At 38.4% G+C, this 12,927-nt stretch overlaps 2 protein-coding genes across 2 annotated transcripts; one reads left to right on the top strand and one right to left on the bottom strand.

Moving 5' to 3' along the window:
• Positions 1–157: 157 nt before the first annotated feature.
• On the bottom strand, positions 158–1,186 carry LOC106080010 (tachykinin-like peptides receptor 86C). Its single transcript, XM_013241289.2, has one exon. The coding sequence runs from the start codon at positions 1,184–1,186 to the stop codon at positions 158–160; it is 1,029 nt and encodes a 342-aa protein (XP_013096743.2).
• A 5,297-nt stretch (positions 1,187–6,483) lies between these two features.
• LOC106064606 (homeobox-like protein HDP1) lies at positions 6,484–10,427 on the top strand. The gene is made up of 3 exons (XM_056022139.1): positions 6,484–6,526; positions 6,662–6,873; positions 9,960–10,427. The coding sequence occupies exons 1-3, from the start codon at positions 6,484–6,486 to the stop codon at positions 10,425–10,427; spliced, it is 723 nt and encodes a 240-aa protein (XP_055878114.1).
• Positions 10,428–12,927: the final 2,500 nt, after the last annotated feature.

The raw sequence follows: 12,927 nt of genomic DNA, 5'->3' as shown, positions 1-12,927 counted from the left end.
GCCATCAAGTCTAGTATCAAGCGGAAATTTTGAACAATTATTTCCTTTGCCTGACAACACAAAAATCAATAAAAAAACAAAACAAAAAAAAAACAACAAAGAACAACAAAAAACAATTATTTAAACTTAAAACGACTTAAATTTTCTGCCATTTTTTTTATGCTTTAATGTTTTTGATCTTTGAACAGAATATTTCCTGAAACGTGTTTCTATATTTCGAGTTCATTTTATAATAAATGATTATAGTGGTACTCGAGTTCATAATACCAAATAAAAATATCATGGCCCAGGTGTCTCTGAATATACTGTAATATTTCCCACCCATGTAGAAGTCTGGCATAAACACGGTGACCAGTGAAGTGCAGGTCAGCGGAATGTAAGAGATGACCATAGAAGTGGCCACGGTGACCACCAACACCTCCGACTTCCGGTCACGTGACGACACGGAGGAGCGCTGCTTGCTCTCTGCGCTGTTCTTCATCCTCCATTTTGTTTGACGTCGAAGATGTATGACGAGGATTGACGTCAGTACGATCACACAGCACAGGCCGATGACGACAAGAATGACGTGCATGAGAAATGAAAGGCCCTGCGTCTGCGCTCTGTTGCTGTTGAAAGCAACTCCTAAGAAAGTCATGTTTCTGTCTTTGTTATACTTCCAGGTCAAATACATGGTCGAATATTCTGGAATCAGAGTCAATGAGTTAAAGAAAGTAATCATCACAATAATTATCCTTGACCTTGTCGTAGTGATGATATTTTTAATTGTCAGCGGAAACAGAATACAGAGACATCGCTCTGCTGTTATGTAGACGATCACCCACAGCGTCACGCGGCACCCGAAGCCTGACGTCAACGCCCCAGTAATGCCATACAGGTCCGTGAAGTAAATCGGCGCCCCGGCGTTGTCAATGTAAGGGTTAAAACAAATGTTCGCCCACTGTATGCAGACGATCCTCAACATGTCCGACATGGCGATGGTGAAGAAGCTGATGTTGATGGAGCTGTTCAATCCTTGCTTGATGAAGACAGCCATATTGATGGCGTTAGCTATCATTCCCATGATTCCCAGGAGCGTGCTGAGACACGAGTTGATAACGAGGCTGAAAAGGAATGATGGGAAAAGTTGTGGAGAATAGCTTGACGTCGATTGGTTGACCACAAGATTGGAGTGATTGAGTTCCATTTCCACTGAAAAGAAAACAATATTGTTTTAGAACTAAATGTTAACAATTTTAACAAAACTTTTGCATACTTTTTTTTTACAGTCCATCATCATTAAACTCCATTAGAGTGAGGGCTTGAGAGGCTCAAATCCTCTCTTGCAAAAGCCCTGGACAGAAACCCTGCTATCTTGCGTAGTGCATAAATGTCGCTTTTTTAACAGTTAGCTTAGAGCAGCGGTTCTCATCCTTTTAAGCTCGGCGACATCTTTTTACAACCCCCTTCTCTGCCTCGACCCCCCCCCCTAAACACACACATACAGAAATAGAAGAGTAGACAAAAAACAATCCATATTTTCGATGGTCTTAGGCGACCCCTGGCAAATCGTCAATCGACCCCCCAAAGGGGTCGCGATCCACAGGTTGAGAACCCCTGGCTAAGAGTGAAATGATAAACAATTAGGTGTCTAGCAGAGATGCACGAGTTTGAATCTTAGCATACGTTGAGGACTTTTATTTCCTAATATCTGTATGCAAGGGTTGACTAGCTGACTGATAAGTTATTATGGCGGCATGTCATTGATAGTCCCGTCTATATAACTTTTCTACTATATGTAGTGTTATGGTACGATTAGGAATTAGTTATTTGTTTCGGAAACATCGGAAGCTTTGACTAAAGAGACAATGACGTGACTAGTAAAAAAAAAAAAAAGACTAGATTTTAGTCAGAGCGAAATATCAGCCGATGTAAACAGACAACTTTAGGACGCCTTAGAGATAGAACGCTTTATATGAACGTAGAGAGTTCGCTGACATTCGACGTATCCCTTCATTGCTATTAAACTTCTTGTTCAGTATCAGCGTAGACTTCTTTATATTGATTGTGGAGCCTTTCGCCAGTGTTGTTGGGTTACGTTGAGTTATACCTCCGTTTGGTTTATCTGCATTAAACACCGCGGGAGCGCCTAACAGTAGAGACGGTGCTTGACATATGAGTACTATAATAGTATCGGAAGAATGTATCGTGGTTTCTTTTACTCACTCTGTCTGTCTGTCTGTCTGGACAAAAGTTTGTACACGTTATTTCTCCGACACCTAATCTCGGATCAAGCTGAAATTTTGCACTGTCATTTATTTTACCTGACAACACACAAATCAATTTAAAAACAAACACAAAACAAATTAATTAATTAACTATTGATAATAAATTTCTTTGTTTGATATCTCAGGCAATGGAATGCAATAGTACTTGACAAAAGTGGTGGTATAAGCTGAATTAGTCCCCTTTATATTAGGCTGTCATCCCAGGCTAAGGGAACACAAACCTGAAACAATGGATAACTATATAATCTTCCAAGTTGATAGACTCTTTGCTAGCAGAGTGGATACCGCGTTGGCTTGAGAAGCCTGAGAAAGATTTAAATCACAAGTTCGAATTCAGGTCGGTCTTTTTTTTTTTCCTTATTTTCATAAATGCTTTTTATTGTTAGTCTAGATCTATTACAAATGTAATGACATGACTGATCGAAACTAATCAATACAAGTACGCTTAATATAAGCTTTGTTTTTTAAAAAGTACTTTTTTGTTTTTCTAGTTTTTAGGTTAAGCCTCACACTATCAGACGTATTCAGGCACTGACCTCAAGTGTAAAAAAAAAAAAAGTATTTATTTACTTTTTTTTGTGTGTTAATTCACGAATCGATACATAAACACACAAACACATACATACATGTTTCATAAACATATAGGCACATAAACACATACGTAGATAAACATATAAATACAAAAAAAAAATAGAAATAGAATAAATAAATAAAATAAATAGAAGAGAAATGTTATTTTTTGAACCCCCCCCCCCTTTCATGATTGGGTAACTCAGTACTGTTTTAAGTTTTAACTCTTTCTCTCCTAGCTGACGATACCAACGTTGATTCCACTAGAATAAATACCTGAAATCTATTTTTAGATTTCTATTCATTTCGTTGTCAATGTCAAGGATGACTGTACCCGATGAGATCCAGGGGCATGCAGGCTTTTAACTTTGACTAATGACAATGTCCCTTTGTTATAAGTAATTTTAGACTTGATATTATCGCTTCTAAACAATGGCTTAAAGTATAATTAAATCTTAAAGATACTATTGATCTACTCACACTTGTATGGTCTCTTTTAATTAATGCTTAAAAACACAGCTTCGCATTTAACTCTTTCTCTCCTAACCGACGATACAAACTTCGATTCCATTAGAATGCGGTAAATAATTACGGAGAGAAAGAGTTAAATTATATACTTTTAGTCGGTCAACAAAAAACGATACTTTCGCGAGTGTTTATTTATATGAAATCAACACATACTTCTATATTGACTTTACCAAAACGAAGAGGAATGGACTTATAGTCGACAGATCATGGGTGGTGCCCTAAAGGTCACAAAGACTCGGGGACAGGAGAAAGTGAAGCTGCTATTGACACGGAAGAACGCAACGTATTTAGACAATTCTTCATGCTATTTCCCACTACGATTGGTATACTTTTCATACCTACGTGCCTACATACATAATGCAAAATGGTGATTTAACTCTTTCTCTACGTAATTATTTTCCTCATTTCGATAGTATTATTCCTTCTGCTCACTTGTATTTCACTCTCCTGTTTTGTTTTTGTTTGCTATCAGAAAATGTTAAATTTGGCATTGAATGGTAGGAGAAAGCATGTTCTTTGTACACAACACAAATTAAAATTTTATAAATCTGTTGTGACACGGTTACCGTGTGGTCAACCGCGACACCCGGTCAAGTGTTGGGTATCGAGAGTTAGGGGCGAAGTGACGAGTGTGTAAACAAGAAGAGAGAGAGAAAGTCAGCGAGTGGAGTTGTGTGTCTGTATATAACGTTGCCGTGTAGATATGTTATGTTGAAATGTTACACAATTAAAAAGGCACTGTAAACGTAAAAGGACTTGTTTCTTCACAACTGGCGACCCCGACGAGATAGGAACTCGCAATCTTCTGATTGATGTACACCCAAACTATTGTGTTCATGAAATTTTGATACGATCAAAATTTGTCTCTGCCCTGGGAGGACTGTTGTGACACGGTTACTGTGTGAGGTCAACCGTGACACACGGTCAAGTGTTGGGTATCGGAGAGTTAGGGGACTTTGGGGAAGTGACGAGTGTGTAAACAAGAAGAGAGGAAGTCAGCTAGTAAAGTTGGTGATCTGTACATAACGTTGCCGTGTATATATGTTTTGTTGAAATGTTTTACAATTAAAAGGCACTTTAAACGTAAAAGGACTTGTTTCTTCACAAAATCCAAAAATAAATTTAGTTTAATTGGGGTCAAATCAACGTTGGCATCGTCAATTAGGAGAGAAAGAGTTAAGATGATGAAAACAGATGAGGGTCACAGAAGAAATGACATTTTTACAGAAAGCGGGGAGATCCTAGGTATCACATTCAAAGACCGCATCACAAACCAAGAGATTAGAGACAAGGTTACTGCAGCAATCGGACCCCATGATGACCTGCTAACTATCGTAAAAAAAACAAACGCAAGCTTAAAATCTACGACCGTATTACAAGATCTTCGGGGCTTGCCAAGACCTTCCTTCAGGGAACAGTACCATTAAAAAGAAGAGGCAGACAGAGAAAGCGATCTTATCTTATCTTATATAATACAGACGTTACTTAAAAAAGAAGATGATTACGTCCTACGCGTTATGCATTTAGTCATGCATATTAACCAATGACTTAAATTCTGCCAAGTCACTGGTTTTCCTGGCTAGCTCAGGCAACCCATTCCATGCTCTAATAGCACTAGGGAAGAAGGAGCATTTGTACAAATTTGTCCTAGCATATGGGACGAGGAATGTGCCTTTATCTTTGTGTCTTTCTGAGTATTTTATTAAATTGTGTTTTTGTATTTGAAGATTATGGTTCAGTGTTTTATGTATAATTGCTACTTTACTTACGAGTCTTCTGTCCTGAAGGCTTTCTAAATTTAGTGATTTTACTAAAGGTGTTACTCTGGTTAAGTGTGAATATTCACAAAGCGATGGGAGGACAACAAAAAAGAATGAACGGACCTGCCATTGAAAGAAGTTCTAACTAAGGCAAAAGACAGAGAGGAATGGAGAACGACGGTCGACGAGTCTTGCATGGTGCCCCACCTGTCCAATAGACTAAGAAATAAGTAAAGGTAAAAGTAATGGAGAGCATTCAAAGTCACTATTACGTGTCTCGTAGGAGATACTTTTGCTTCACATTTAAAGTTAAAGTTTCGAAACTATGTCATGCACATTACAGTTCAAACTAGTATCTAGATCTAGACAGTAATCGTCTATCGACATAAGAAAAAAAAGTGTGAAACTAGGACTAGGCCCAGCAGTCACTGCAAATATTAAGTAATATGTGACCTAGTTTGAAGATGAAAATGCGATGCGATTGGTTAGAATTGAAGGGGAGTGACGTAAGCATGGCTTAAAATAAAATATCGTACCCCTCCCCCTTCTTTTTTTAATGTGAAGAATTTATTGTGTATTTTATTAAATAAAATTATTTCCAAGCATCTAAATAAAAATGGTATTGTATTATGTTTAAAATGACACCTTTTTTTTAATGCAGATTGTAAATATGTCTGTGACCTTGTATTATGGTTCGGTCATAAGACCAGTGACTTCTGCTGCACTGGCAAGTTAGTCCAGTGGTATTTCGTAGTCCCACATTATATTACCTAGGATATTAATTATAACCTCTAGATCTATAACTCACTGAGACATACAAGTCATAACAATGAGAGTTCAGTTACAACTCATAAAGAGTTTATTTAGAAACAAAAGAAAAAGATCATTAAAAGAAAATGGACAAAAGAAAGTCAAATAATGAACAAAAAAACAAAATAGTTGGACAGGTTCAGTTCAAAATTATCAAAGAACCGCCATCACATAGGCACAAAAGTGTCTCATCTCAAAAACCAAAACGATGGCTTACAATAATATAATACGGGTCCTAACAGTCAAATGACCGTCATCCTTGAGACAGACTACTGTCTCGTAGCAAGACAAAAGTTTGTCTTTTACATACTACGCGACCCAAATCTGATATTGATAGAAAAAAAAAACATATACAGGTAAGGATAAGAGACTAAGTAGACATATAATATTTACATAAACCAACTTATTAACAACAAATAAATTAAGTCTACATAGCTGGTTAGTGAAAACCAAATTCCCATAACAGTGGCACACACCTCTTGAGTAATACAGTCAGAGCACAACAACAAACGTACTATATAAACATTATTGAGATTTAGTTCATAATAATGTACACTGGTCAGCTCAAAGACTCAATAGAAAGTGGCAATGGTATACAATTAACAGGGACTTAAATAATGTATTAAGGGGGACTAACTCTTATTGAAAAAAGTAGCTACCCTTATTGTTCCTCTTGTCACAATGTCAATAATTCAAATTTGAAAAACTAGCATCCGTTGTTTCTAGACCCGCCAAGCAGTCAAAGATCACCTGAAAGTTGTAACTTAAAGTACAAATGGTTTGTCTTTCTGAGTCCAGCGTCTCACACTAAAGACATAGACTTGTTTCCAACGCTTGTGACTGTCACGGAAGAAATTGATAATTTTATTGATGACACTAATAACATTAAGTACTTCCGAGACATCAATGACAACAACATTAACTCTGTGAGATGGGCAGTAGGAAATGGCTGCGTTTGAATATTTTTCCACAAATCCTGACCTGAACACCTGGATGCTAGCCATTATGATGCACCTAGTCCATGTGTAGACCACACTTAATACATTCGCTGATTGTAAAGTTTAACACAATCAGTGCGTCTCTCTAAACGACAGGGAAGAAAAAAAACAATGAATGCAGTGGCCATCAACAAACCGAACGCTTAAAGACATAATCTGTGTGCCTGAAATAACTGCAGCTTCATCAGTCCATTTGCACTGTTCACTGCACAAACAATATCCTTTCCAATTATACTTTCGCATTCTGTGAATAGATCTTTTCGGAATCTATACGATGTTTAGCGAGCACTTGAATTACCGTTTTCTTTCAGCAATGTGTCACCAGCTTTGATTCAAAATTACCAAAGTTTCTACCAGACAAAATTGGTTATAAATGTTGTCGATGCACTGCTACTCAGCTGTGGAGTCACAACCGTTTCTAGCTCATCTAATGTGAGTTGAAAAATTGAAGCAGCTTGGTTATAAATGTTGTCGATGCTCTGCTACTTCAGCTGTGGAGTCACAACCGTTTCTAGCTCATCTAATGTGAGTTGAAAAATTGAAGCAGCTTGGTTATAAATGTTGTCGATGCTCTGCTACTTCAGCTGTGGAGTCACAACCGTTTCTAGCTCATCTAATGTGAGTTGAAAAATTGAAGCAGCTTGGTTATAAATGTTGTCGATGCTCTGCTACTTCAGCTGTGGAGTCACAACCGTTTCTAGCTCATCTAATGTGAGTTGAAAAATTGAAGCAGCTTGGTTATAAATGTTGTCGATGCTCTGCTACTTCAGCTGTGGAGTCACAACCGTTTCTAGCTCATCTAATGTGAGTTGAAAAATTGAAGCAGCTTTATCCTGACTACGGTTTCATGTAATGTCTTGCCCATTCATTGAAGTGGTGCTTTGTGTGTAGGGTAGTGTTATTAAGTTGCCTTGCTATTCACTGAGGAAGCAGTCGACAAGTTAAGAAGAGTAGACCTTTCGAAAGAGAAGACTACGCAAGCCACGCTCAGTACGCAGAAAGTCAATCGTACTAGTATGTTCGATTTTTATTTGTCGAATCGGTCTGGAACTTGTAGTTTCCTAGAGGTTTGTCTGTCAACAACCTGAACCTCACAGAACCGTCATTCCTTAACTTTCACCAACTAATGGTAGGTACTCATTAGAGCTGTGTGAACTCAGAGGTGCCGTAAAGATCCCAGTCTTTACCAGGATTCGAACCCTGGACCTCCTGTTTGGAAGCCAAGCGCTTTACCACTCAGCCACAGCACCTCTGTCCGTTTAAATGTATAGACTGAAACCTATATCCGGGCAAGCAGGCTGCAAGGTTTCTGATTGCTCCACAGTTGCAGCAGTGACTGCTGTACAAGAATCAACAAAAAACTAAACAAACAAACAAGTGAAACTGAACAATTTGTTTCGTTTCGATCTATCTTTATTGTTCTACCTTCCTTTTCCACTTTCGACAAATCTAACGATGGTCTCAGGTTATGGAACACTGCCCGACTCTATCCCCTGCCGCCTTGCTGAAATTTCGCAATAGGACGGAATCAAACGGAATCGGCCGGAATGCTCCTTATTTCTGAAGTACGACTGAAACTGTCAAGTCTTCGTTCTTATCATGAAGTGAAACGGTCTAAATAATTTGTCCTATGTCTAAGATAAGCAGCTCTCCTTCTAACGAAATGTTTTGGGTTTCTGGCCGCTTCCTAAAGTAGTCAGCTTTAAGCCAAAATAAATCCTTCTCCGCTAACATTCTACCAGGGCAAGCTCGCAAGATTCAATTTTTATCTTATTCTTCGACAAAAATAAAACATACTCCGGGCTATCTTCCTATACTGAGTACTCATCTTGTAGTAGATAAAAATGTTTAAATTTGCGCCACAAACACCAAACAGAAACAGAAATGACCAGATGGCATGAAATAAATTAACCTGCTTCCCCGAGACGCTAAAATCTGGCCTGATGGCTGTGAAAAATGAAAAGACCACAGTAGGAAAGAAAAATACATTTTGAAGTATCGCCAAAAGGGAGACAAGTTTTGAAATCTTTTTGTCCTTTAAAGAAATAGCTTGGTGCTGGTTCTTGGACATTGTGTTCTGTCTCCGCCTGGACTGTTGGTTTATTTGGACTATAAGCAGTGCTGTAAATATAACGACAGTCAACAGAGAGATACCGTAGAGTGCTGCATGGATTGTAAACACTATTCCCTGGGTTTCTTCGCTGTTGCTTCTTATAACAAGTCCTAACATTGTACGATTTCTATTCGGGTAGAATCTGTATTCTAAATAGAATGATAAACAGAGCGGTATAACTATAATGCTATTCAGTATAAAGATGAAACACAGAACGACTGAAGTTCTTAAAGGAGTGAAGATTCTCTTAACGGTCCATGGTTTCAATACAGACATATACCTGTGGGCAGTCGTAAAGCCGGTGATAAATATTGACACTCTAGAGAGACTGGCACTCATCCAGCCGTTCAGTAGATATTGGATATCATCGAATACAAAAGGGACATCCAACGTCTGAGCTCTTGGATTCAAACACACGGTCATCCACAAATAGTTGACTGACCTAACCAGGTCAACGGTGGACAGCATGAAGAAGTTAATGTTTATGGTGACGTGCAGACCTTGTTTCAGAAACACACACATGTTGAGGACGTTGGATACCGCTCCCGTCATGCCTAGCACAGAAGTGAGAGCCACTCGGTTGACGATGACTAAAATAAGAGATTCAAAGTAACCGAGGATTTCAGTCTCAGGATCTGTTGACTGTATTCTTAGACATAGACTTGAGGTCACGTTGACAGCAAGAGACTTGTTACAACTTTGGGAGTAATCCATCCTGAAATTAAATTATGTGAACAAACATATTAATACACTTTAACCCTTAAATATCAAAGATTTAGATTTAGTATAGATGTGTATGGAAATAATATTAAATCAGTCTTAAAATTCTTAACTTTTGTTGCATGACGTGGATCTGAATGACCTAAACGACTTGAATGATCTGAACGATCTGAATGACCTGAATGATCTGAAGGACCTAAATGATCTTGTTGACCTGAATGACCTAAATGACCTGAATCATCTGAATGATCTGAATGACCTAAATGATCTGAATGATCTGGATGACCGGAATTATCTAAATGATCTGTATGATTTAAATGACCTGAATGATTTGAAGGACCTGAATGACTTGAATGATCAGGATGACCTAAACGACTTGAATGATCTGAACGACCTGAATGACCTAAATGATCTTGTTGACCTGAATGACCTAAATGACCTGAATGATCTGAATGACCTGAATGATCTTGATGACCTGAACGATCTGAATGATCTGGATGACCTGAATGATCTAAATGATCTGAATGATCTGAATGACCTGAATGATCTTGATGCACCAGACAGTGATCGGAATGATCTGGATGACCTGAATGATCTGAATGATCTGAATGACCTGAATGATCTGAATGACCTGAATGATCTGAATGACCTGATGATCTGAATGACCAAAAGAAGTATCTTTAGAATGCACCAAAATAATATGTGGGGGCGAGGTGGCTGAGTGGTTAAGCGCTTGGCTTCTGAAGATATGGGCTTGGGTTCGAATCTAGGTTAAGACTGAGATTTTGAATTTCGGATTTTTTTTGGCACCTCTAAGTCGACCCAACTCTAATTGGTACCTTACTTTAGTTGGGGAAAGTAAAGGCGGTTGGTTGTTATACTGGCCACATGATACCCTGCTATGTTAATCATTGGCCAAAGAAGCAGATTACCTTAACATAATTTGCCCTATAGATTGCATGGTCTGAAAGAGAAACTTTACCAAAATAATGTCACTATTTAAAAAAAATCTTCCTTTATGAAGTTATTGTTGGTCTAAAATTTCTAAATCTATTTCTTGTAATGCTTTAAGATTTGCATGCATATATGCTTGCGAATCTTGGAAACTGACTGCAGATCTCGAACACAGGATCCTAACTATGGAACTTAAAATGCTACAGAAAGATGTCCCTTACAAAGACAGCATCACGAACAGGATTGTTACAACGATTGGACCCCACGATGACCTGCTAACCGCTGTATAAAACAAAACGTAAACTCAAACTCTATGGCCACATCGCAAGGTTCTCAGGTCTCGCCAAGACCTTCCTTCAGGGAACAGCACCAGGAAGAAGAAAAAGAGGAAGACGGATGGGAAGACAGCATCAAAGGATGGACAAGCCTGTCAGTGAATGAAATGGTACCCACGGCAAAGGACAGAGAGGAAAGGAGAGAGACGTTGACAGATCTTGTGTGGTGCCCCAACGGTTAAACAGGCTAAGGAATAGGTAAAGGTAAATATGAAGGAATGATTTTAAAATTTGCAAGTAGTCTTACCACTGAGCTAAAACGAACAGTTTCTTGTAGTGCTGTCAGGCTGCGTAAACTGTTCATATACGTCTATTTCGTTCAGTTTCTTACTGACTGCAAGAAACATGTGAATCAATTGTAACAAGATCTGCTAAAAGCTTATAAAGTATAGCCATTTTTCAATTTTAAGACAGTGGCATAGCTAGGTTTTGGCATGGGGGGAGGGGGTCCTAATTTAAAAGTCCCCACCCAGGCGTCCTCTTGAAAGGGTCCCCCCAAATGGATGTCCTAATTTTTTAAAAAAAAACTAAATATTATCTAGATCAGCGGTTCTCAACCTTTTATGCTCGGCGATCCCTTTTTACAATCCCCCACTCTGCCGCGACCCCCTCCCCCCCCCCCCACACACATACAGCAATAGAAGAATAAACAATAACAATCCATTTTTTTGATGGTCTTAGGCGACCCCTGGCAAATCGTCAATCGACCTCCAAGGGGGTCGCGATCCACAGGTTGAGAACCCCTGATCTAGATGATGTTATAGATGACCTTTGACCTTTGCTGCACAGAAAGCACGATATGAAGCAATATGAATTGAGATTTGTCACTTGTGCAAACTATCGCAAATAAACAACGGTATTTTTCATTAATAGAGTATTAATAGTTATTTTTTTTTGTTAATTTTACTTATATACTGTACCAGTTAGAATTTAGAATTATATATTTATTAAGTACATTATCTTATATCATGATGTCAAATGTCAAAATGCATGGGCCACTAAAAAGGTCAAGCTCCCCGGTCCCCCAAATCACTTGCTACGCCACTGTTTTAAGATGATTATATTTTTGAAAACTTATAATAAAAGTCAAACCAATAGGTCAATATACACAAAATAAACGCCAAGTGTCTTGGTTCCAGTGTCCTGGCTCCAGTGTCCTGGTCCCAGTGTTCTGGTCCCAGTGTCCTGGTTCTAGTGTCCTAGTTCTAGTGTTCTGGTTCCAGTAACCTGGTTCCAGTAACCTGGTTCCAGTGTCCTGATTTCAGTGTCCTGATTTCAGTGTCCTATTTTTTTCCACCCTTAAAGACTTTTGAAGTTTGTGGAGGGAAGAGTAAAAAGGGGGAATGTTTTAGTGTAGATTTTTAATGAAACAATGTAAAAGTGTGGTCATCAGATGTAGTTGACAGTGAGGAAGAGAGTTATTGCAGGATCGCTCTTGCACATGCTTTTAGGGCAAGCAAGGGTCACCCAACGCTCTTGTCACGTAGTCTATTCGGTTGTTAGACGTTCAGGCTGACACAGCTAGTCATCAGTGTGTGTTGCTAATAAGTATAACAGCAAAACAGGCAATATATTTATAATATATATCTTATCTTAGAGGAAGAACCGCATAATCACTGCCATATATCTGTCAGTTCTAAGTTTTAAATGCACCGTCGCGTCTCTAAGGAAATCCCCGATTTGTCCAAAATTACACTCATCTTACTATTTAGTCAATCCACTATCAAAAGGAAAATGAGTTGGAATCCCGACTAAAGCTGAATTATGTTTGCTTTGTATTTATTTTAAGTTATTTATTTCTTATTTTAGGCCTGGTACTTGCCTGGTAGGAGCATGAAAGTTGCGCAATACAAAATATATTATTTTTTCTTT

Source organism: Biomphalaria glabrata, chromosome 2 (assembly GCF_947242115.1).
Source record: "Biomphalaria glabrata chromosome 2, xgBioGlab47.1, whole genome shotgun sequence".
NCBI lineage: Eukaryota > Metazoa > Mollusca > Gastropoda > Planorbidae > Biomphalaria > Biomphalaria glabrata.
This window is presented reverse-complemented; position numbering and strand designations above follow the sequence as displayed.

Coding starts and splice junctions, on each gene's coding strand:
- LOC106080010 (XM_013241289.2), bottom strand. CDS start 1,186: ATGGAACTCAATCACTCCAATCTTGTGGTCAACCAATCGACGTCAAGC.
- LOC106064606 (XM_056022139.1), top strand. CDS start 6,484: ATGTACACTGGTCAGCTCAAAGACTCAATAGAAAGTGGCAATG. Junction 6,527..6,661: donor CTCAATAGAAAGTGGCAATG/GTATACAATTAA, acceptor CGTTGTTTCTAG/ACCCGCCAAGCAGTCAAAGA. Junction 6,874..9,959: donor TTAACTCTGTGAGATGGGCA/GTAGGAAATGGC, acceptor AATGATCTGAAG/GACCTAAATGATCTTGTTGA.